The 21544-nt window shown below is 40.2% G+C and overlaps 1 protein-coding gene across 7 annotated transcripts in view; it reads right to left on the bottom strand.

The window, feature by feature from the left end:
• The window catches only part of LOC133492805 (microtubule-associated protein 4), a 62189-nt gene that overhangs the window by 17214 nt on the left and 23431 nt on the right, over positions 1-21544 (bottom strand). For 6 of the 7 annotated variants that reach the window (XM_061805513.1, XM_061805515.1, XM_061805518.1 and 3 more), the window contains 3 exons: positions 12241-12357; positions 10233-10424; positions 6940-8346 (listed from right to left, as the gene is read on the bottom strand). In XM_061805513.1, coding sequence (XP_061661497.1) covers positions 6940-8346; positions 10233-10424; positions 12241-12357 — 1716 coding nt within the window. The remainder of the gene's footprint in view (positions 1-6939; positions 8347-10232; positions 10425-12240; positions 12358-21544) is intronic. The other variant, XM_061805519.1, reaches the window with a different exon arrangement.

Below are 21544 nucleotides of genomic sequence, written 5' to 3'. Positions count from 1 at the left end.
GAGAACACCGATAAACAAGGCAATGCTTCTCAAGAGATCATCTTTGACATGCTCTGACTCATCCATTGTCAGGGATGAAATGCGATATAAAAAAAAAAAAAATGGTGGAGAAAAATAGTACTTATATGTGCAATAATTCCCCCTCATTATATACACTTGCAGTTTTTACTGTTGAACCTTCTGCAGTATGGGAAAGTAATCATGCTGCCACGCTAGGGCCGAGAGAAGAGGGGAGTTTTCACCACTCAAATGAAATGATAGAGTCAATGTCACCCATTCAGAGAAGGTATTAGCATCTAAACGTTAGAGACTGACAGATATCTTTCAGGAGTGCCGGTTGAATTTCAAACTCATTTTCAAGTCATCTTTCGTTGCCTTATTTCAAAACCACTGGACACACCCAGTTTAGTGGAAGTACGTCTTCTAGTACACAACAAAATCAATTACTCTACTAGAACTACTAGAACACCAAATTCAAACCTAGAATCTAACGAAAAAATAGACTGTCAGATGATTTGCAACGTGTTGAGCTGACATTCACATCCATGTACATTTCCCTCCCTAAGAAATCATTGTACAATTAATTGTGGATTTCAAATTGTTTAAAATTAGATTTAGCAGGTGCATGAGTATTTTACAGACGAAATAATAAAATGGACCTCCACCTACCTTCCAATTTGCCGATGGGGCTACTCAAGTTCAGGCTAGGCTTGTTAAAAGGACTTATGACAAAATCACCACCAGTTTCCTCAGCTGGTTTGTTGCTCACTTCTAAGATGACTTTTGAATCAGTAATAATCTTAGTAGTATTGGGTTCACTAAAGTCCAACTCTTTATCTGTAGCCAGTTTACCAAAAATGTCTGAGCCAACTGAAAAGGCAGAAGTGAAGTTCATGCTGCTGAAACCTTTGGGAGTGGAGGGCACTGGAAGAACTATGTTTCCCTGCTCATTTTCCAACCTAAACCCTTCTGAAGGTTCTACAAAGGAAATAGGGAGGATCATATCGTTTTCTCTCTGTGGAAGGAATTGGGAGAGACACAGGCGAGGCTCAGTGGGGGTTTGCGTTAAGTCGATGTGTGTGGTCCCGGCTGCTGAGAGTGTAGGTGGTGTAGCAGGGTGCTGATCTTCTGCAACTGTTAACGAGCGCTGCATGTAATGTTGGGACCGACGTGACCCAGTCATTGGTGACACGAGCTGGTCCAATCCTGCCATTTCACCGCCAGGATATCTATCAGAAAGCTCTAGATTGGTGGGGACTGCCAGGTGGGAACAGTCAGACATCGCACGTCGCATTGCCTTCCTCTGCTGCTGTGCTCTACCCATGAAACACGGCTCTAAGTCCTCCTCACCCTCTTCAATGTCTTCGTCCTCGCTACTTTCCTCAGAAGAACCCACAGATAGCAGTTGCTCTCCGACAGTCTCTCTGGGTCCAACCACGTCCTCATTGGTTTTCTTTAAGTAATCATCACTGCTAACGCCAATGGTACAATAGTTCGGAGGTACCTGGGGCATGGCAACCTTTGGGCTGGATTCAGCAAAATTGGAGTTGTTCCAAGATTCCCCCGAAGAGTATCCACCTAGAGTAGATTCCTCAATTGAGGGAACTCCAATTGAGAGTGGAGACATGGTTGTGGTACGTGTAGGTATTTCCAGGTGACCGGCTGGAGATTGAGGAACTGGTGGCAAAGAGAGCTGACTATTGACACTGCATTGCAGGGCAGCTGTACCTGAAAGACTCCGAGGGGAAGCTGGGGATGGGAATGGAGAAAAGGACTGGGGGCTCTCTGGGCTCTCTCCAGCACTGCCCAATGAAGGATTACCCAAGGAAGTGCTTCCAGGCATGGCTCCAACCCCGCCTGGTGCCTTCATTTCAACGTCTGTATTGGCCCTTTCCGTCTGCTCAAAGAAGAGCACTTTTTCTTCGCCGCTAAGGCCAGTAGGTGCTAGGGTTCCACAACCTACTCCCAAGCCTCTTGGTGAGTCCACACCCAAGTCTGAGTGATGCTGCCAATCCCAACTCTGAGCCGGTCCTGTTGGTGACAGGGACGCCCCTTTACAGAGCTCACTATACTCTGTGAAGGGAGAGCCAGTCTTCGGATCGGAGAGAGACGACATGCTGTCTCCCTTTTCTCAAAGTCCTCTAGTTTCTCTCCTTAGCAATTTCTACTGGGTCTGACTCTTAAAAAGGTTGATCTTCACTTTTCCTTCTCCGTTTTTTTTCTTTGCGTTATAATTCCTTTTACTCAGTTACACATTTAGGCTCCTTATCTGTGGGAAGTCCCTCTGTATCTCAAACACAAACTGATGCTGTATTCGGTGTACACTTCTCTCTCTCGCTCCCTCTCTCTCTCATTGCTTCACACACCACTTACTGTGCTTCTCACGTGACCCAGTTGTGGATGCCAACTGGCTAATTCTAACCCCCAAATCCCACCCCTCATGGTGGAGAGAGTAAGCCCCCCTCCCTTTTTAGTCTTCACTTTCCCTTCACGTTCTTCTCCCCCTGACACACACACAGACACACACACACACACACACACACACACACACATCTGTGCCCTTGAATTTTCCTTCAGGAGTAAGGAGCAAGGGCAGCAGAAGGCTTTGTGATGGGTTAGTTTGGTTTATGATCACCTCACCTTCTCTTGTAATTTTTTTACAGAGCATTTTGGGATATAAATACAGCCTTTTTTTCCGAAGTTAAGAGATGAGTTTGGGCAGCTGAATGATATAAGTTTATTTGTCATTACAAGATTAGGATGCGAGTTTATGCAAGACATACTGCACATCTGCAGTCTGTCTCGTCATTACAAGAGCGTAGGACAAGAACAGCAACAGTTCAGAGGGGGATGGAGAGCAGGCCTCTGGTAAAGAGACCTTGTTTTCTGTCACAATGAATCTGCTCACATTATGGAGAATCACACTCCATTAGTACTACAACCGCTTTGACACATATGTATACATTTAACTAAACAAATACTGTAGCAAGGCTGTGGAAAAAAATATCGTTTGGGTCTGAAGATTCCCATTACTTAATACAAAGTAACCAGTAAATAAAAACGACGGGCTTGGAATAATTATTTTTGTCCACTTTTGAAATAATTATGATTTGCAAGGTTTTATTTTTTGTTTTGGACTTTTGTGTGTTGAGTTTGAAATTTTAATTTGAAAGAATGACAGCTCCTATCGATCCATCTTGTTCATGTTGCCTAAAAGGAGCACAGGCACCAGAAAGTGCGGATTCAGTTTTCTGAACCTCATATTTCAATTAGTGGTTCAAAAAGCCAATTAAAAAAATAGCACTTGAAAAGCTAAAATGTCTCAAAATCCATCCAATACATCCTGTAAATCCCTCAGAATATGACATATAGCAAAAATATCACATCTAAAGAAAAGCCAACCAATACGTCTTATAATATGAAGAAATGAGTATATCCATCCATCAGGTAAGAGAAAGATCTAAGAGACAGATGGGCATCAGAGGCCAGACAGGTCCTGAGGTGCAGGCAGATGGGCAGCTGGTGTACTGTCACTGCATCTGTGTGTCAAGTATCTTGGTCCATTTATTCACTCTCTGTTTGCTTGCAAAACTGACATTTAAGTTTTCAGGGACAAATCAAACAGGGAACCAAAAATGATGGGCTCACCCCTGTCTGACTGGTTGCCAGGGCAAAAGTGCAATTCTTATATAAGGCCTACTCTGTGACCTAAATGTTGTGCCTAATAGCCCATGTAAGCCACCAGGAGGTCATACAGACAAGGGGGAAAATTTGTGTTATAACAGAGATACAGAACAACTTTCTGTTGAGGGAATCACAAAAAAGAATTCACTATAAAAATTTTCATCACAACAAGATTCTTAAGTATTGAACTAATCTTAAACATTGATAAAAATAGACAATTGATGGTTGGGAACTATACTGTCTTTGGTATTTAATGCCTCTAAAAAGCAGTGACATAAAGACGCAAAGATCACGTGTAAAGGAAAAAACTTATCACTGCAGGGGTGTCACAGATATGGATGATGTAGACAGTCTTTAGTGATATCTATTTATAGTTCCATCTCATCTTCTTCCGAGGCCAGTCAAAACACCCCCTTCTTCACTAAACATCTATTGTTCCCACAATGGACCATCTCCCTATTAGTTGCCAAAGCAACTGTCTTCTGTTGCTATGGTGACTGACTCCTCATCTGTGCTTGTTCCAGCCTTGTTCGGTGGCGATGGTTGTTGTTTTGTCTGGGAATTAAGGAAGACTGGGGGGCTCTGAACCAAGACGTGATAACTGAATCACTTCAATGCTGCACTGGTCTTATATTCAGCAATCACCAGTGATAAACAACTGGTGGAAATCATTACACAGTAGATACAGTACATCTAGGAAGTACAGTACATATTACATAGCTGCTACAAAATGAGAATTTCCCAATTAGTCAGCAAATAAAAGCCTGTTCTATTTTATTCTTATACAATATTTACCCACATTGATGCCCATTTTTTTTCGTTTCTGGAAACAGAAGAACCCAACTTTAAAAAAAAAAAATTCAGCCAATCTCAGCCAAAAACTACACTTCAGTGCGGCCAGAAGGTAAGGTTGAAAGAAAGTCAAACAATAATAAACTTCAAGAAGAGGAACACAGCATAATGTACGAGTGATGTAATGCAAAATCCAAGAGAGAAATCCCCCCCCCCTAGTTATTTACTGTACTGTAGACAGCAGCAGTTAAAAGCATTTGATCATTTAAAGAGTCATCCTGCTCTGGCCACATCTAATGCCTTTTGGAGTGGTGATTGAAATGAGATAGATTCAAATATTGCTACCACTTTAAAAACTCTCCACTTTGCAGACTCTTATGAGTGTGATATTACTTATACAACAAAAGCTTTTCAAAAGTGGAGATGGTAAATGTAAAACATGGTGTTAAATCCAGCACATACAACAGGAGAATGTTTTGGTTATTTTACAACGTAGCATTTCATAATCTGTCATGTCATAAGATTCACTATAATAACGTTCTTGAAGGAAGTTTAGCTTCTTGAAAAATGAGGCAATGACAGTGATATTGGTAGAAAACATTTTTCACCATTTTGTAAGTGACGAAAGTGTGTTGTCAGGGCAGAGGATCAATAAAGCAGTCTTTTCCTATTCCAAGAGCAACATGTCTTCGAAACAGCTGCCACACTTTCCACCAAAGGGAATTCACTTTTGCCTACAAAAATTAAATTACAAATAATTTGCCCTTCTGCAACACTTCACGGAGAGAACGGCTCATTCTGCAGATCCCCATGCACAAGAAAAACGATTTCATGACAAGTGAAGCTGTGTTTTTCCAGCCAGTCGGGAAATCATGTTAAAGAGACAAACTGCGAAAATGACAAATCCATTTGGGGGTACGAGTTTAGCAGTTGAGGCATAAAGAGGAAATCTGTTCACAGAGCAAACAAATGAACGGCATCCTTTTCCTTCTTTTACACTTTGACAGTAGTTCACATGGATTTGCCTTGCATTTTTATCACTCTACTTTCATTAATCTCTATCTTCCACTTTGTTGGCTGGGGGATTTTCTGATTCATGTAGTGTGTTTTAATTTTCTCTATGGTTGTCTCAATCAGAGTGAACTACGCGTTTATCACATTTATGGAAGGGTTTTTGTTGATCTTTTCATACTTACAAAAACCTGCATTGGTAAAATGTAGTGGTATTGTGTATACCATGAATTATACAGTGTATATTTCAAGAAAAAAAAATGTGAACTAACATTTATTTAGAGCTTACATGATCCACAAAATGAGTGTTATTTAGTGAGCCTTTACACTGTATTTTAGAGGATGTATTGTATTTGGACAAAAAGCCAACCAAAGATAGCAAGATGTGCTTCAAATTGAGTAATGCAAACTGTGCCAAACGAATGATGATTCAGTTCATGTTTCAGCACCGTGGACAGAGGTGCTTTGAAATTTTACAGACATACTGTACAACATTTTCACAACCATTATTTATCCAAGTCACCCATTTTATGTTTAAAAAAAAAAAAAAAAAAAAAAAAAATATATATATATATATATATATATATATATATAAAAAACAAATATAAGTCACTGTTAATGTGCATTGGCATGAGAAATGAACTCTATTGATCTATTGAACTGGACAGAATCCTAAAAGCTTTTACTTCGTTGTAGGACTCCATGCAATAATTGGTTGCATGTAATATTTAGTAAGGTCAATTACCACTCCCAATGACAATATATGACCGTCACAACCACAAAAGAAAATAAAGGGAGACTCACCTATAGTGCCAATGTGTCCAAGTCAGCAGGCACAGCGCATGCAAAATAAAAGATACAAATAGTTGAAAATTTGACTTTACTTGCAAAAACAAAACAGAAAATACCACACACTAACAGTTAATCACTCCATTCATGATTCAATTTTAGAAGAGGTGTAAAAGAGAAAGGCTGCTGGAGAAGACAAAGTTAATAGACAGAAGGAAAGAAACAGTGACATCCAAGCCCTTGATGCAGTGAAAATATTACATAAAAATATCTATTAATGAAACAGCAGACAAGAAAGGTTTGGTTTTGGAAAAGACAGAGGAGATCCACTGAGGAGAAAGTTTGACTGGTTAGTAGCATCAAACCTGTCATCAGAAACATGGTTAATTACAAATAAAGCAGCGGCATTACAAAACATTTAAGATAGGCTCAGATTAAAATAACGCAATCCACAGCTTTATCGTCATTAGTCAAACACAAACACACTGAAATGGCCAAGTCAAAAATCTTCTACCATAATTTTAGTTATCTTCATGCAAGAAAGAATACAAATATGTGCATCTAACAACGCATACTGGATGGGAATGTCACGCTTCATGCTAACAACTAATTTGTACAACGTACTCTATAATTAACTGCTACAATATTTCATCCACAACCAACCTTCGATGATGGGGGAAACCACACTTGGTTGTTCCACGGTATCAGCAAAGCTGGGAAAGAAGGGCTTTGCTGCAGGGTTTAGGCCAGATGGTGGAGTTCCAAGAGAGATGACTGATGGGGAGGAAGAGGGACTGACACTCGGAGATTCTTGAGGAGTCAATTTCTTTGCCTCTGAGGCAGTGGGACTCTTAACACAGGAAGAAGATGAAGAACGAGACTTCTTGGATTGCTTCTTGTCTGACTGCTCATTTTCGTGCTCTTTGGTTAGGCATTCCTGAGCTGTGGTTTTGGGGGATCGGAGTGGGGCTGGGCAAGGGGTATCAAATACCAGGCTTATGGGTATAGAATGACTGGAAGCGTTTGCATCACTGAAGTCGAACGGCTCCTTGTTGCTGCTCGTGTGAGAGTTGTTCAGGAGCCATGAAGCGTCTGATGGTGAAAGGGGAGGGGCTGATGCCAAGACGTCGCCGTTTCGAGAAAGGGCTGAGCCTGGCTGGGAAGGAAGGCTAAAAGTTGAAGTCTCTAACTCAGATATGGCTTGCCCAACAGGCTCTTGGAAGGAACTAGTGTTTTCAAGCATGCCACTGTCAGCCATGTCATCCAAGCCAGCATTTTCAGTGTCAATTAGCATTTCAAATGATTCACTGGGACTAGCATCCATGGGGAAGGAGTCAATTGGCCCAGCACTGGTCAATGAAGGCATCATAAACGGAGCTGCTGTAGCTTTCAACTCGCTTTTCAAGACGAGTGGGCTGATGGAAACTGTTGCAGGGGCTAATAGATCATCGGACAGAGGCAAAGGGACTAGACCTTCCTCTGTGAAGCTCTCCTCTTTCCAAGGGGTCTGATTGGTATTTATATCAGCAATGGAGACTTCCATGCTTGTCGGAGCTGAACTTCTGAGATCTTTCATAACCTCTTGGGTGATTTTACCTGTGGATGATGTGGCAAATGGCTCTGGAGACACTTCCCACTCTTCAGGAATCTTCTTCCTGCTCTTGCCCTTCTTACCTCGTCCTCCGCTTTTCCAAATTTGTTCCTCCCAGCCACCTTCTCCACTATCACGTTTCGGTTCAGTCCTTTCGTTGAAAAACTCTTCAGGGGGAATGTTTTCTCCGGGTGACTGCACTTCAAGGTGACCCTTGCTTTCAAAGTGCTCATAAGAGCCCTCTTCTTTCTGTCTCCTTTTCTTCTTTTTCTTCTGTTTTCTGTCTGATTCCTCTCCGTCCCTTTCATCACCTCCGGCATACGCGGTGCTTTCTCTGCTTGGCCAGGTTTTAGCCGGGTCGTCACGAATCATTGCGAGATTGTTAGCATGGCGACTGATGACAGAGGTGACACTGGGGCTGAAAGGGAGGTCTGTCGACAGGCAGCCAGTCGGGTCTGGCCAGCAGTCACCTAAGGCACCTTGTTGTGGGTGGAAAGGGAAGAGTTTAAGGTTGGGGTTGTTAGGGTTGTGGTAAAAATAAGACACATTCTACAGTTACAGCTCACGATATAACCCGTTCAAAAATTTTACTGAAATATGTTCAATAACTTTACTTGGTTCTTTTCATAGTTGGGGCGTTGCTTCGACATTTCACAAACATGAACATCAAATAGCATTTCTTTTCAAAAATAGTCAAATGGAACATATGAAGATGAACTAGTTTTACTTTCCTTTACCCGCACTGCAGACAGCCATGTGTACATATTTGTTTAATAGCAGTAACTCGGTAACCTGTCCACCCCATACTTTACAAACTCTGGAGGGCTACAAGTTCAAGAACAAGCTTACGTAATTTTGCTGCCTGTGGAATATAATTGGGAGTAGGTGAGGAATCTTAGTGAGACTTAAATCACATTTTACATAACCTCATTAAGATCAAGAACAACATGGAATAGAGGTGTCTCACTGCTTTGGGAAAGGGAGCACAATTTAAACAATTTCAGAGGATCCAGCAACAATTTAGAAGGGATTTTTGCCTGTCAATAGTCATTCAGATATTTTAAACAGTGTCCAATGGGATAAATTGAATATGGGTACTTAAAATATAATTTTTAGCTTGGCTGATGGCTCATAAAAATGACATTTTACTCGCTTTATATTTCAAATAGTAAATATCACTATTTATTTATGTATTTTTTTGTTTTATTTACTCTGACATGATTTGTAAAATCTACCTCGGGCAAACCTTTAAGGTTTGGTTAAATTAGGAGGGATCTTCACTAAATAGACAATGTTAGCAGGGCACAATCACTAAATGTACAGTACTTTAAAATACAAAAACAGAAAAGGTCAGCAACAAAATGTTCAGTACAAAGTTGAAAAAAAGAACTGTCCAAAGGGTCTTGATAATAATAAATTGAGATGAATGGAAAGATGAAACATGTATCGCAACAGTCAAACAGGGATGAATTATTTCAATTTTCCCTATACATTATAATGTATTATCATCTAATTTCTACATATTCTGGTGTGGTTGCCACAATAATGCTTTACAATCTCTCACTGTCTACTACCAAGGGGTTCTTATGTATTCCTAAATCACAATCCCAAACCATGAAATCTCAGTAGAAATGTGAGAAATGCAGGTAATAGGTGCTCATGAGATAAAGTTGGACGATGCTGTGGAGGAGTCTGGCCTTAATTCCTGAAAGGTGACCTTGAAATAAAGTTTATGGATTTAGCAAGCAAGCTTGCAGCAGAGCAGCAACTATAGCACAGAAAGCTCTCGTATGTAGAAGAAATACAAACACATAACCCAGCACGCAAACACATGGAGGCAGTACTAGAGGCTACTGCAAAGTTGAACACTGTATAGATGACAGCATCAGATATGAATCGACCTCAAGCCTGATGATTAAATCTGATTTGAGCTGGTGTGCGTGCAAGAGGAAGAAGCGCTCGAAAAGAAGACAGCTGATCTGTGTAATGCCTCCAGTGCAGCAAATAACAGCAAACACGATTGTTATGATACAATTTACAAAAAATAGATATTAAGAATGCTAGACATCATTTATACTAAATGGCAGAATGTAATGAAACTACAATTATTCCAAATGCTCATGAGTTTATTGTGCTATAAACAACTCACCTCTTTATCTGGCAATATACCGCATATGAACAAGGCGAAAATAATTTAGTGTGGAATCTAGGCTGCAAAAGCACTTCACATACTCTAATTGCATCTAATAAATCATTATGGTACATCTTTTTTGAGATAAAACATTCTTAAGGAGCAGGAGGTTCATCTTGCTAGCCAAGCAAACAGTAAATGTCTGCGACATGCGAATAAATCTGCATGTGTTACCTGCTGACAGATCCAGGGTACTGCGAGGAGCTTGTGGTTCAGGCAGCATGGGGTTGTGGGGCACTTTTGAGGCCTCTGACCCTGCTGAGGGTGCAGGCTGCAGAGGATCAGCGATACCTGGAGACTTCTCTGCAGTGAGAGCAGCAGTTCCCACCTCTATATTCAATCCTGGGCCTGCAGGCTGGGAGAAACCTGAGGAGGAATAGTTACCAAAGAAAAGATTTAAATATGTGCTTAATGCGATAAAGCCTCTTCTGGTTACTTTCTTGAACAAAATGTCAAGTGTGTGTGTGTCTGTTGAAATCTGGAGCAGTAATTCAGAGGCCCAGGGATGCCAAGTCTCATCAAAGCAACAGTGACATCCAAGTATGTAGCGATTGGCATGGTGACAGGCATAACTTGGCCTCATATGATATATAACGTGTGTGATTCCGTGAGTTTGTGCTGCACGCCTCACTCCACCAGTCAATTATCTGAGTAGTATTAACCACTGCATTTGTAACTGACAAATTTAATGAGATTTCATTATCATAATGCACTAATCAGGGTACTAATACAAGGTTGCATGTTAGGGTGGATTTATATCAGAATGTTCATGATTTACAATTCTGTTGAGTGTCACAGCGCAAAGTATCATATATCAAGCCTCTTCCAAATCTGGATGAAAATATGATGATTGCCCTCCGCTGCTTTGTTGGAGTTCAGGCATTGAAATCGCATCAGAAGCATCCCACAGTTTCTTTTTAATCAATTTCATTATTCTGGAGAGATGTTATTTGCAATATAAAGTTCAGTATTTCTAAATCAAAATGATTTGTGTGTGAAACACCAAGCTGTTGCGTAAAGTCAGGGATAATGCGTATGAGGAGAGGATATCTAGTAACTGTATACAAGGTCGTTGATGTTGCCATCACTCTCTATAAATGGTGTTTCTTGCAGTTTAAGTATGGCTAATAGCGACCAATTCTGAGGCAATTGTAATACACCTGAAAATACTCCTGTCAAGCTTGAATGCATCATTTGGACAGGGATGGAAAGGGAGGTGAGGGGGTCTGAATAACCTCATATAGAGGCTGACAGGAAAGGGCAACCATCAGGAAGAAGTCATAAGAACAAAAAGAGAGGGAAGAGTAAATGGAAGGAAGGGGAAGAAAGAGGAAGGAAAAGTCAAAGGAATAACATCAGCAATCTTATACAAAAACTGGATATAAAGGTTCAGGCTTGGTCTTATGGAGTTTGTACACTATATATTTCTTCCCATTTTAACATGTTACAACTAGGGAAATTAAAGTACTGTATGTATATTGACTCATTTTTCATTTAGTCCAAAAATTCCAGGATATGAATTTTGGGCGATATCTACCACCCCAAGTAGTGGTTGTAAATGAGAACCTTCCAATTTTTCATACACGAGCAGATTTCGACATATTACGGAAATACAAGAAAGGGAAAAAAATGTATATCTTTGGATACTATTGTTCAAAGTTACACTCTATCGCTCAACAATCATTTATAAACAGAAATTGGGGATACAGAAGCAGTTAAAGTTGCTTGACAGTTGTAACAATTAGATTCTGTAGTGTATGACAATAATCCCCAAAGTTTTAACTTAGACCATTTGAGGATTTGAATTTATGGAGGGAAAAAAAGAACTCTTGACAGAGGAAGATACTGTTGAAGTCAAATCCTTTTCAATATTTCCCTGAAAGCAAAGAAGCCTTAGCTTTGACACCACCTCAGCACTAAGGATCTGTCGTGTGGATGTCAGGATGAGTTCCTATAGAAATACCAGTTTGCCTCCAGGGCACTGCTGACGTGCCAATGAACAAGGCACAGGATGACCTAGGCTTAGGGGCATAACAAGTTCCCAACTGCTGCTTTTAGTGAGGCCACCACAGTTAGAAAACTTTGGTATATGTAGACTGAATCAATGTTATTTACAAGGGACAACAAGTCTACAGAAATGTTTCTCGCACGCTGAAAAAGACAGAAACTCTTCCTTTCATACCTGATAAAAAGTCTCCTGCCAAAAACTGCTGGTGGTCAAGTTTATGTGGCTGCGTCTCGCCCCGATGTTCTGAGAGCGACGACATTGATGTCTGCCCCCCTGTGGTTAGTTTAAAACCTGCAATAACACAGACAACAACATTGGTTTGAATCTTGTTTCTGAAAGCACGCCTTCACACAAACACACACACTGGTTGTTCAGGCATTTAGAAAATATCAACTGTCAGAAATAGTTGATTATGTACCCAAACTCTCACCTGACAAATGGTCTCCCAAATGATGTCCCTGTTCCATTTAACTGATTATTCAGGGATATTTCTTATATGCGGGTGAGTGCCTTTGTCTTAGTCTCCACTGCAGCCTCAGCTGTCTGAGCCACTAACACGTTGAACCCCCAGTCACAGGCACACGCACAAACGCACACACCGAAACAAGAGTGCCATTGCAGTCGGGGCGTCTGGGTTGGGTGTGACGTCCCGGGTCGTGGCCATTAGTACCTCCCCTTGCCTTCCTGACTAGTAAACTCAAACCTATCCAGTCTCCATCCATGGGTACTGAATGGAGTGGAGGGACGAGACCCCTGACTAGTTGATTCCATGATGCAAGATGATCAATTTGACTGTCAGGAGAAGAGCAAGGAAGAAAGCCACGGTTGGAAAGAAAAGATGAGGATAGTGAGAACGCTGAGGTAGCTTATACTGCCGTAACAACGTTGTTGGGGATTTTAAGAATGAGAATCTGCAGGAAGGGCGTACATGATGGGAGGAGGGCAGAAGGGAGAAGGAGGGAGGCGCCAATGGCAATCCTCTCCCAGCAGCATACACAGGATGACAGTGAAGCAAACAGACAGGATGCCAACCAAAGTCACAAACACTTCCACATGCAGACATGCAAAGGAGCCATGGAACGCGGCTTATTGTTTGGCTCAACAAAAGACAAAAAAAAAAAAAAAAAAACTTATCGGACAGAGTTACTGATCGATTATGAAAACACGGGGGATAGAAAGTTTATCTTCAAGCTTTCAAATTAATGTACACATGTTAGAGTATTTCTGGGAAGACATACAAAAATTATTTTCCAAGAGTACAGTCAACAATGTGCCTCGCGAAATTGTTGAAGTGGAAAGATGGCAGGAAGCAGGCCGATGCTGAGCTGTCCAACTTGCTGACATCAAGCTAAGCCGCGCTGTAAGGACAGTCGGGCAATTGAACAAATTGTCTTTTTTTTTTTAACGCCTTACTTAAAGGCGAGAGTGTGTAATATTTGTTCAAACTGTCAGTATGAACTGGCAGTAGTACATTAGTAAAATGAAGGGAAAGGAAGTGGGAACAAAAAAAAAAAGGCATCTTTTGCTTTATAAGAAAATAGCACCAGGGGAAAAACGATGAATGAGAGAAAGGCCTGATCGATGTGATGCCAATCATTTGCTGTGCACGCGAGGGAACACTAGGTACCATGCCTTAAGCTGCATGTTTACCTGTGAATTATGGCGGTGTATACACCTTTGGAAAATGAAAAATCCGTCCTTTGTTCAGAAGAAGCAGAGCGATGGAACAACAAAAGAAGGACTTGGAGAGACAGATAAAGCAAGAGTAAATCAAGGAGTTGCCTTCAGATGTGGACAGACTCAAACTCAGGAAGCTGTTCATACAGTGTTTCATACTGTAGACGCATCGGCTACGCACACAACTTAAGATCCCTACAATATTCAGTTAAATGGAGTTTCAGGATGTTAAGGTTCTTTGCTGACATTATCTTATTTGTATGCAATTGTGAAGTCTATATCTACAAGTGGAAATTTGAAGTTTTGTTTTAATCACTGCGTTTTGCTTGGTTCGTTCGATTTATAATCACCAGAACTTTACAAAAACTACGCAATCCATTTTGATGAAACTATATCGAGAGGATGGATCCTTCTTCTTCTTCTTTTCCTTATGACTTGTCCTGTGAGAGGTCGCCACAGTGTGTCATATTTTTCCATCTAAGCCTATCTCATGCATCTTCCTCTCTAACACCCACTGTCATCATGTCCTCCCTCACAATATCGATCAACCTTTCCTTCGGTCTTCCTCTCGCTCTTTTACCTGGCAGCTCCATCCTCAGTACCCTTCTACCAATACGCTCAACTCTCTCGCCTTTGAACATGTCCAAACCATCTTAGTCTGCTCTCTCTAACCTTGTCTCCAAAACATCCAACTTTGGTTGTCCCTCTAATGAGCTCATTTCTAATCCTATCCAACCTGTTCACGCCAAGCGAGAACCTCAACATCTTCATTTCTGCTACCTCCACTTCTGCTTCCTGTTGTTTCTTCAGTCCCACCATCTCTAATCCGTACATCATGGTCGGCCAAACCACTGTTTTAAAAACTTTGCCCTTCATCCTCGGAGACTCTTATGTCACATAGAACACCAGACACCTTCCGCCAACTGTTCCACCCCGCTTAGACCCGTTTCTTTACTTCCTTACCACACTCCATCACATCGACAGGATGGATCCAAGTCAGAAATTTGCAAAAAAAAAGTGGCTGAAAATGCAGATGAGGTTCCTTGCATTCTTTTTGCATTTGAGTCAAAATGAAACCATTCCCACCTGTCCTAGAAAACAAATGGTAGAAACATAAATTTGGCTAACTATCAAACAAATAAAGAAACATACAAATACAACACTCCACACATGCTATAAGTCTTGATGAAACTTTTCCCTTACAACAAATTGAGTCGTGGACAGACCTGTCATCCAGGGACATAATTCTTATTAAACAAGGATGTGGTCTGCTTACATTAAAAAAAATAACTCAGTAATTTTTGAATACACTAAATTAATAATAAAATTGCACATTTCCATAAAGCCATTACTGATGGTGTAGTGGGACACACGCCTGACTTTGAGGTGGGGCAGCGTGGGATTGATTTCTGCATAATGATGGTGTCAATGGGTGCTCTGCAAATGACTAGCGATCAGTTTAGGTTGGAATCCGCCTTTCGCACAAAGTTATCTGGGATAGGCATTCCCGTGACACTTGCGAGGATGTGGCTTGGAAAATGGACATATTTCCCTATCGCCACACGATACAAAACGCAGGAATTATTCAAACGATTTCCATCCCAGGTTGAGGAGGGTGCCCAGTGGTTAGCTTTACCAGAAGGACATAATCAGGGATAAGCCAGCAGGATAGTTGAATGCCCTCCAGCTGACCTCAGTCTCACCCTGCTCTTGCCTTGCACCTTGTGTCAGAGTTGCCACAGCACCACAGGCACACTGTGACGCTTCATCAAAGGGACAGACTGCAATTCTTTTAAAATGACAACTATACACTCGTGTTCATTTGATGTCATTCTGTAGTCAGAATCACTTTGAATCAACAGCTATTTATCCTTATTTTATTTCCACCATTTCCTGGATCCAGGATCAAACCACTGGGCGAGCCTTCATCATGGAGCTATCTATCCATCTTCCAAGCCCCTCATCCACACAAGGGTCGTGGGAGTGCTGGAGCCTATCCAAGCTAACAATGGGCGAAAGATGGACTACACTCTGAACTAGTCGGCAGTCAGTTATAGGGCAGATATTGACACAATCAATGAGCAGGAATTGATCTGACGGTGCGCAAACAAAAATCAGGCTTGTGTAGCACGACACCATCAGTGACCCCTTCACAAAAGTCAATCAGGGAAAATAAGTCAATCTCTTGGGTTAAACCATATATCGGGCTTGGGTGGGCATTTTTTTGCTGTTTTTTTTTTTTTATTTTTCAACAGAAAATGGGCGTCCTCTTACTCTTTCTCCAATACTGTGAAACAGATACAGAGTTTGGTCTTTGTTATGGTTAAAAGCTCTCAACCTGGTAGTGTTTGACACAGCATAGTTTGGCTGGGGGTTTAAAATGTTTTTTCACTGGGAAGAAAAACTGAAGGAAACTTAATTGCTTAATAATGAGGAGCAACCTCTTTGTGTAATTTGTCTTTAATTAGGATCATATGGTAAATGAACTATAACACCCACATGAGATTGACATTAGTGATCCAAATAGTGAAGCACAATGGCGCGCACATCATACGATGGTGTTATGCCTACCAGGGAGCATGGATCACTTTGAATACATCAGAATACAAGATGAGGTCACGTTTTGTTGTGCCGAAAAGGAAATATGCCTGAAAGTGTTTCAACAAGACAATGACTCCAAACAAAACATACTGCACTCAGATCCCATCATGTCTAAAAGCACTGTAAAACAAAGTGTGTACCTCCTGGTTTTAGGAATCAAATCTTGACCTAATTATATTTAATCTGACCAAATTTACCCCAACGGCTTACTGTTGAAGCACATAAGATTCAAGTACAGTTAATGAATCACCCCTATATACAATGAATTGTGAACTAGAATGACGCTATAGATAAATTGATCGCATACATTCCCTAACCCCAAGGAAGCAGTGCACAAGTGGAAAGTATTTGCTATTGTAACTACACTTTTCAGGTGTGTGTGGTAAAGAGGGGATTTAATGAGACAAAGTTTATAATGAACCCTACATACAGTAGATATCTGTGGTTGCAGAAAATTTGACAACAGAGCACCAAAGCAAGCTGCTGCTAACAGTGTCAGTAAATTGTGACAACTTCACCACACATTTAAGTCACATCTTTGGGTGAACTTGTCAAACCACAAATAACAATGTGTTGAACTTGCTGTTATTTGGGGAGTTAATTGAGCCATTAAACTATCAGTTATAAAGATGGTTATGGTGGGATTACCCGCTGATTAAATAAAGTTTCAAACCTAAATGTCATTTTCAGTTCAGTATTATTTTATTTGCATGCCCTGTCATGCAAGAACCATTGCATGCTATCCTAGCCGCTGACAACAGCCTTAACAAAAACTGGCAAACAGCATGTAACCTGCCTCTAGCACCATGCGTGTTGGGAAAAGATCTTGTCATACCCAATGTGTTTCCTAAAAAGCAAAAATAATGTGAGTGTGTGGCTGTAGGCCTGAAACTTCACAATGCAGGACACTGCTTTGAATTAAAACCTACATTTCCTTGATAAGCAAGGTGCATTAGATAAATTTACAAAATTGTCATTTTCCCTCCAACAAGTCCTTGTCCATGGCTGAAAACAGTGTATTTGTATTTCTGGAAATACAGAATCTATCCTCTAGCAAATTTCCCACAGCTGAACATCTCCATAGCAATATTTGTTATATTTTCAGATGCTGAGCTACTGTCAGAGCAAAAGCATTTCTAATTCCAACAACTTGGTTCCCGCAAATTTGCATTTTAAGCTGCCATGCTTTTGTGCAGGTCATGGATATTGGTTTAAGCTGAGCATGGTTAACATTCGCAAGCAGGGATTGTGCAGCAAGTACATGTCAAATTCACCGAAGAAGCAAAAAGGTGCACAGAAAGCTCATCATTTTTGGTTAACCATGTTAATGTTTTCCATCCTTGCAGCTCTTGTTGTGCAAGGTTTGTACATTTAGGAAACGACGGAAACATCCAATCACGCCGAACCATCACTATGGCTGATTTGGAAAATATCAGTAAATGTTGAAATACTTAAATTTAACATATACTGTACTGTATAGTGAGACTTCATCTTAGTTATGATCTACTGTATCAACTAGTCGTGACCAATCTAACAAGTATGTGCTGCCTTTTTTGCCTTTTTTTGTTTTTGGAATGCCGCCAAAGAAGGTCATCAGTGAGTTAGGAGGATACAGTATTTGGTGAAGAAATAGAATGGAAATATGAGATAATAAATTGACAAACACACCAGTCCGAGCTGGTCAACACACTTAACTATAAAAGAACAAAGTGCCCACTGGAAAGCAAATTTTTTTTAATTTTGAGGATAACTTTTTTTATTTTTATTTATTTATTTTTTTAAACATCATCATGTTGCAGTTGAAGACTGTTTATTTTTATTGTATATTTTGTTATGATGTGTTTTGCCGTTAGTGGTCTGATCAACAATAAATCAAGAGTAATAACGATGGAAAATACTGAAATGTAGACGGCCAAGTAAAGCACAATAATCTGTCTAAGGCAACATGCTCCATGCAACACATCACAAGCAAAGTTATGTTAAGTTAATGATAAATGTGGCTTACATTTAATTACCGTATTTTGCGCACCATAAGGCGCACCTAAAAGCCAACAATGGGCCTTATAATCCGGTGTACCTTATATGTGGATCAATATTGAGCCTTAAATGCAGCTCCATGGATGCATAATGTAACCCCAGCCTCTACTGTAGCATCTATTCTATGCACCTTATATATGGAAAAAAAAGTTTTAAAATAGGCCATTCATTAAAGGTGTACCTTATAGTGCGGTGCGCCTTATAGTGCAGAAACGGTACATTTAATGTATAATTATAGTATGTGACACTTGGGAATGTTAAAATGGTACTCAATATTAAATTCAGTAAAATTAATTTCTTTGTGGTGGGTGTTTGACCACTAACTGAAACAATATTGTGAAATTCAAACAAAACAGCATGTTTGACTTTGGATGTAGCAAAGTAATCTTTAAAGAATGATACATGCGAGTTGTTTTGTAAAACTGTTTGGTTCTGGTTAAGGAAGTACTGATAATGTGAAGCAACGCAAGAACGCATTAACAGCAAATTTGAATTCAGAAAACGGTGCCTTTTTTTTTTTTTTTTGCCTAGATGTACGATGGTAATGTGTTGGTTGTGTGGGGCATAATCCTGAAAATGAAAAAAAACATTCTCATCCTCAAAAAAAAAAAAAACTCAGAAGCTTCGCATTGAACATTCACCTGAGAGCTATTCAATTCTGTATACATTTTTTGGGACACACAGGCAGAGCCACAGCAAAGGCTATTTTTTTTGTCAGTTGAAACCCACACAATTCCCACGTCTGAAATGCTCAGGCAGATGAAAAGTATCCTGCCAAATGAGACAACTTTATAGAAGGCGGCTTTAGGTTTTCTCCCTCAAGCTTAGGGATTAAACCTCCATATTTTCAGGGAGATTCATTCAGCATTTGTATGAAATCACTTCCAGTTACTTTGAAGGATATAGGCAACGTGCTGAACCAAAACGTTACATAATAGTTTAACCAAACAGAAGAATTTGAGACCTTAAAAAAAGGCATCAGATCGTTTTCTTCTTGTCAGTCTCTGTCCATCTACCTGTCATTCCAAAATTTCTGTTATCTATTTCGCTATCCTTCTGTCCGTCAGTCTACGATGTCTAGTCAGTCACTTCTGTGTAAATACTTGGGAAAAGAAACAGTACATTTTTAATCTCTCCACCTGGTACTTGTCTAATGCAGGTCCCAGACCGATGTAACTTACACCACTCATCCTTTCTTAGCTTCTACAGTATCACAACTCTTCCTCTCTCATATGCTCACAGACAAGTGAACATCTGCACCAATGTGACCATTTTGTTGATGCTAAGGTGTAACTGCTATCCAGAGCATCTCGAACATGACCTGAATTAAAAGGCCTTCTTTATGTTACTTGAGAGGGTAAGAAATCTCATCTATAAATATTGATTTAGCCTGACAAGTTTTGAAATAACAATATAAAATTAGACTATTTATTTTGAGTGGAATCTCTTCATGAATGCACCTAAGATTGTACAAATACGACCCACACAAGTTTGGTGTTTGCACGACTGTCAGGCCTAACAACATCAGCATGTTGTGGAATAACTCAGCAAATCACAAGACTTAAGTGAATACGTTTTCCTATTTCTTTGGCTAAAGAACAAGCATGAATTGAAACTGACCCTCAACATTTTAAAGAGCCAACTTATTTTATAAAATACACCATTTAAAAAGTTTGAGCCACAAAGGAAAACATGTGTAATTATAGCATAAATGTATCGCAATCAAGCCCCATTCAAAGACATTTCATTGGGGCACATTGTAATCATGCAGCTTTTCGATTGTACAATGCCACTCTTTCCAAATCCAAAGAAGAAAAACTCTTCCGTTTTATTAGAAGATAGATGTGCATTTTGAAAAGAAAATATTACTCTACAATTTCTGAAAATGGTTTGAGGAGGGAAATAAAATGGGGACAATAAGGAGTTCAGACAGATAAAAGGATTATTGCAGGTTGGTTAGAAGAAGCAATAAAGACAAGGTAAGTCTGTTAGGTTTTAGTTTATTAACACAATATGCAGGCAAGGGTTTTAGTTTATTAACACAATATGCAGGCAGATACAGGTGAGAATATAAGGAAGCTCAGTGACAGATACGTCAAAATAAACCAAAGGACGATGGGTTTTACATACATGACTTGGAGAGTTGGAATCATGTCATAAAAATCATGTCTTTTAAGACATCATAAACCCACTGAAATCAGGTAAGCCAATCAATATGAAGTAGATATACATATTAAAGAAAAGCCTAATTTCTATCAAGCGGTAGGGTTGGCATTTTACCGAGTTTCCTAAGTCAAGTCCCAAAATAACTACCTAAACTGGCACTTTTGTCATGGTGCTCGTGGCACTAGTGTGCTTCAGTAGGCTTGTGGATATGGAGCTACATATCGCAAAAAGCCCCAAAAATCGTTCCGAAATTCAGTTCATGAACCGCAATGTTGGTGAAGTGAAGCAAATTTTGCGATTAGATTGAAAGGAAACACCATGTCTGTGGTATAGCCCCAGAATCAAGTTACCTTTGTTCCCAGCAGCATAGATCCCCAACAAGGAGCAAATGGCGGGGCCCCAGACCGACGTGCTCAGGTGTGGGTGAGCGCGCTTGCTGCTCAGCCCCACCAGTAAGAACTCATTGGACGGCACTAGAAGCACAGCATTTTCCAGGCTGTCCCAATAGCACAGTCACTTGCACTTTGTACTTTCTTGGGAACAATACCATTGTGTAATTTCAAGCAACCGACAGAAAGGTATGTGAACAAAAGTACAACTAAGCATTCTGTAAGAGATGCTCTGTTTGCAAACTGAACATGGTTTGGGATGTCAAGCCATATTCGTCTGAATATATCGATCGTAAACCCTAGGTACAGAATCTATCACACTAGGCAGTCCAGGTTGTCCAGTTGTGATTGATTAAATGCAATATTCACTGGCAATGATCATAAACCATTTTTCCCTGAACATGGTCATCTGTGAACTGAGGTTTGTCCTTCTTAATTTTTGCAATAAAATAATTTGAATTGGGAGAAAACAAAGAGTGCCGTTTAAAAGCTATTCTGGAACATGCATTTCTCTTTTTCCCAGCATACCTGTGAGGCAGAACATCAACAACCCTGATAAACAGATGAGAACCATACAATGTTAAATCAAAATGTCCGCTTGGTGGAAA

This window comes from Syngnathoides biaculeatus, chromosome 19 (genome assembly GCF_019802595.1).
Source record: "Syngnathoides biaculeatus isolate LvHL_M chromosome 19, ASM1980259v1, whole genome shotgun sequence".
NCBI classification, from domain to species: Eukaryota; Metazoa; Chordata; class Actinopteri; order Syngnathiformes; family Syngnathidae; genus Syngnathoides; species Syngnathoides biaculeatus.
This window is presented reverse-complemented; position numbering and strand designations above follow the sequence as displayed.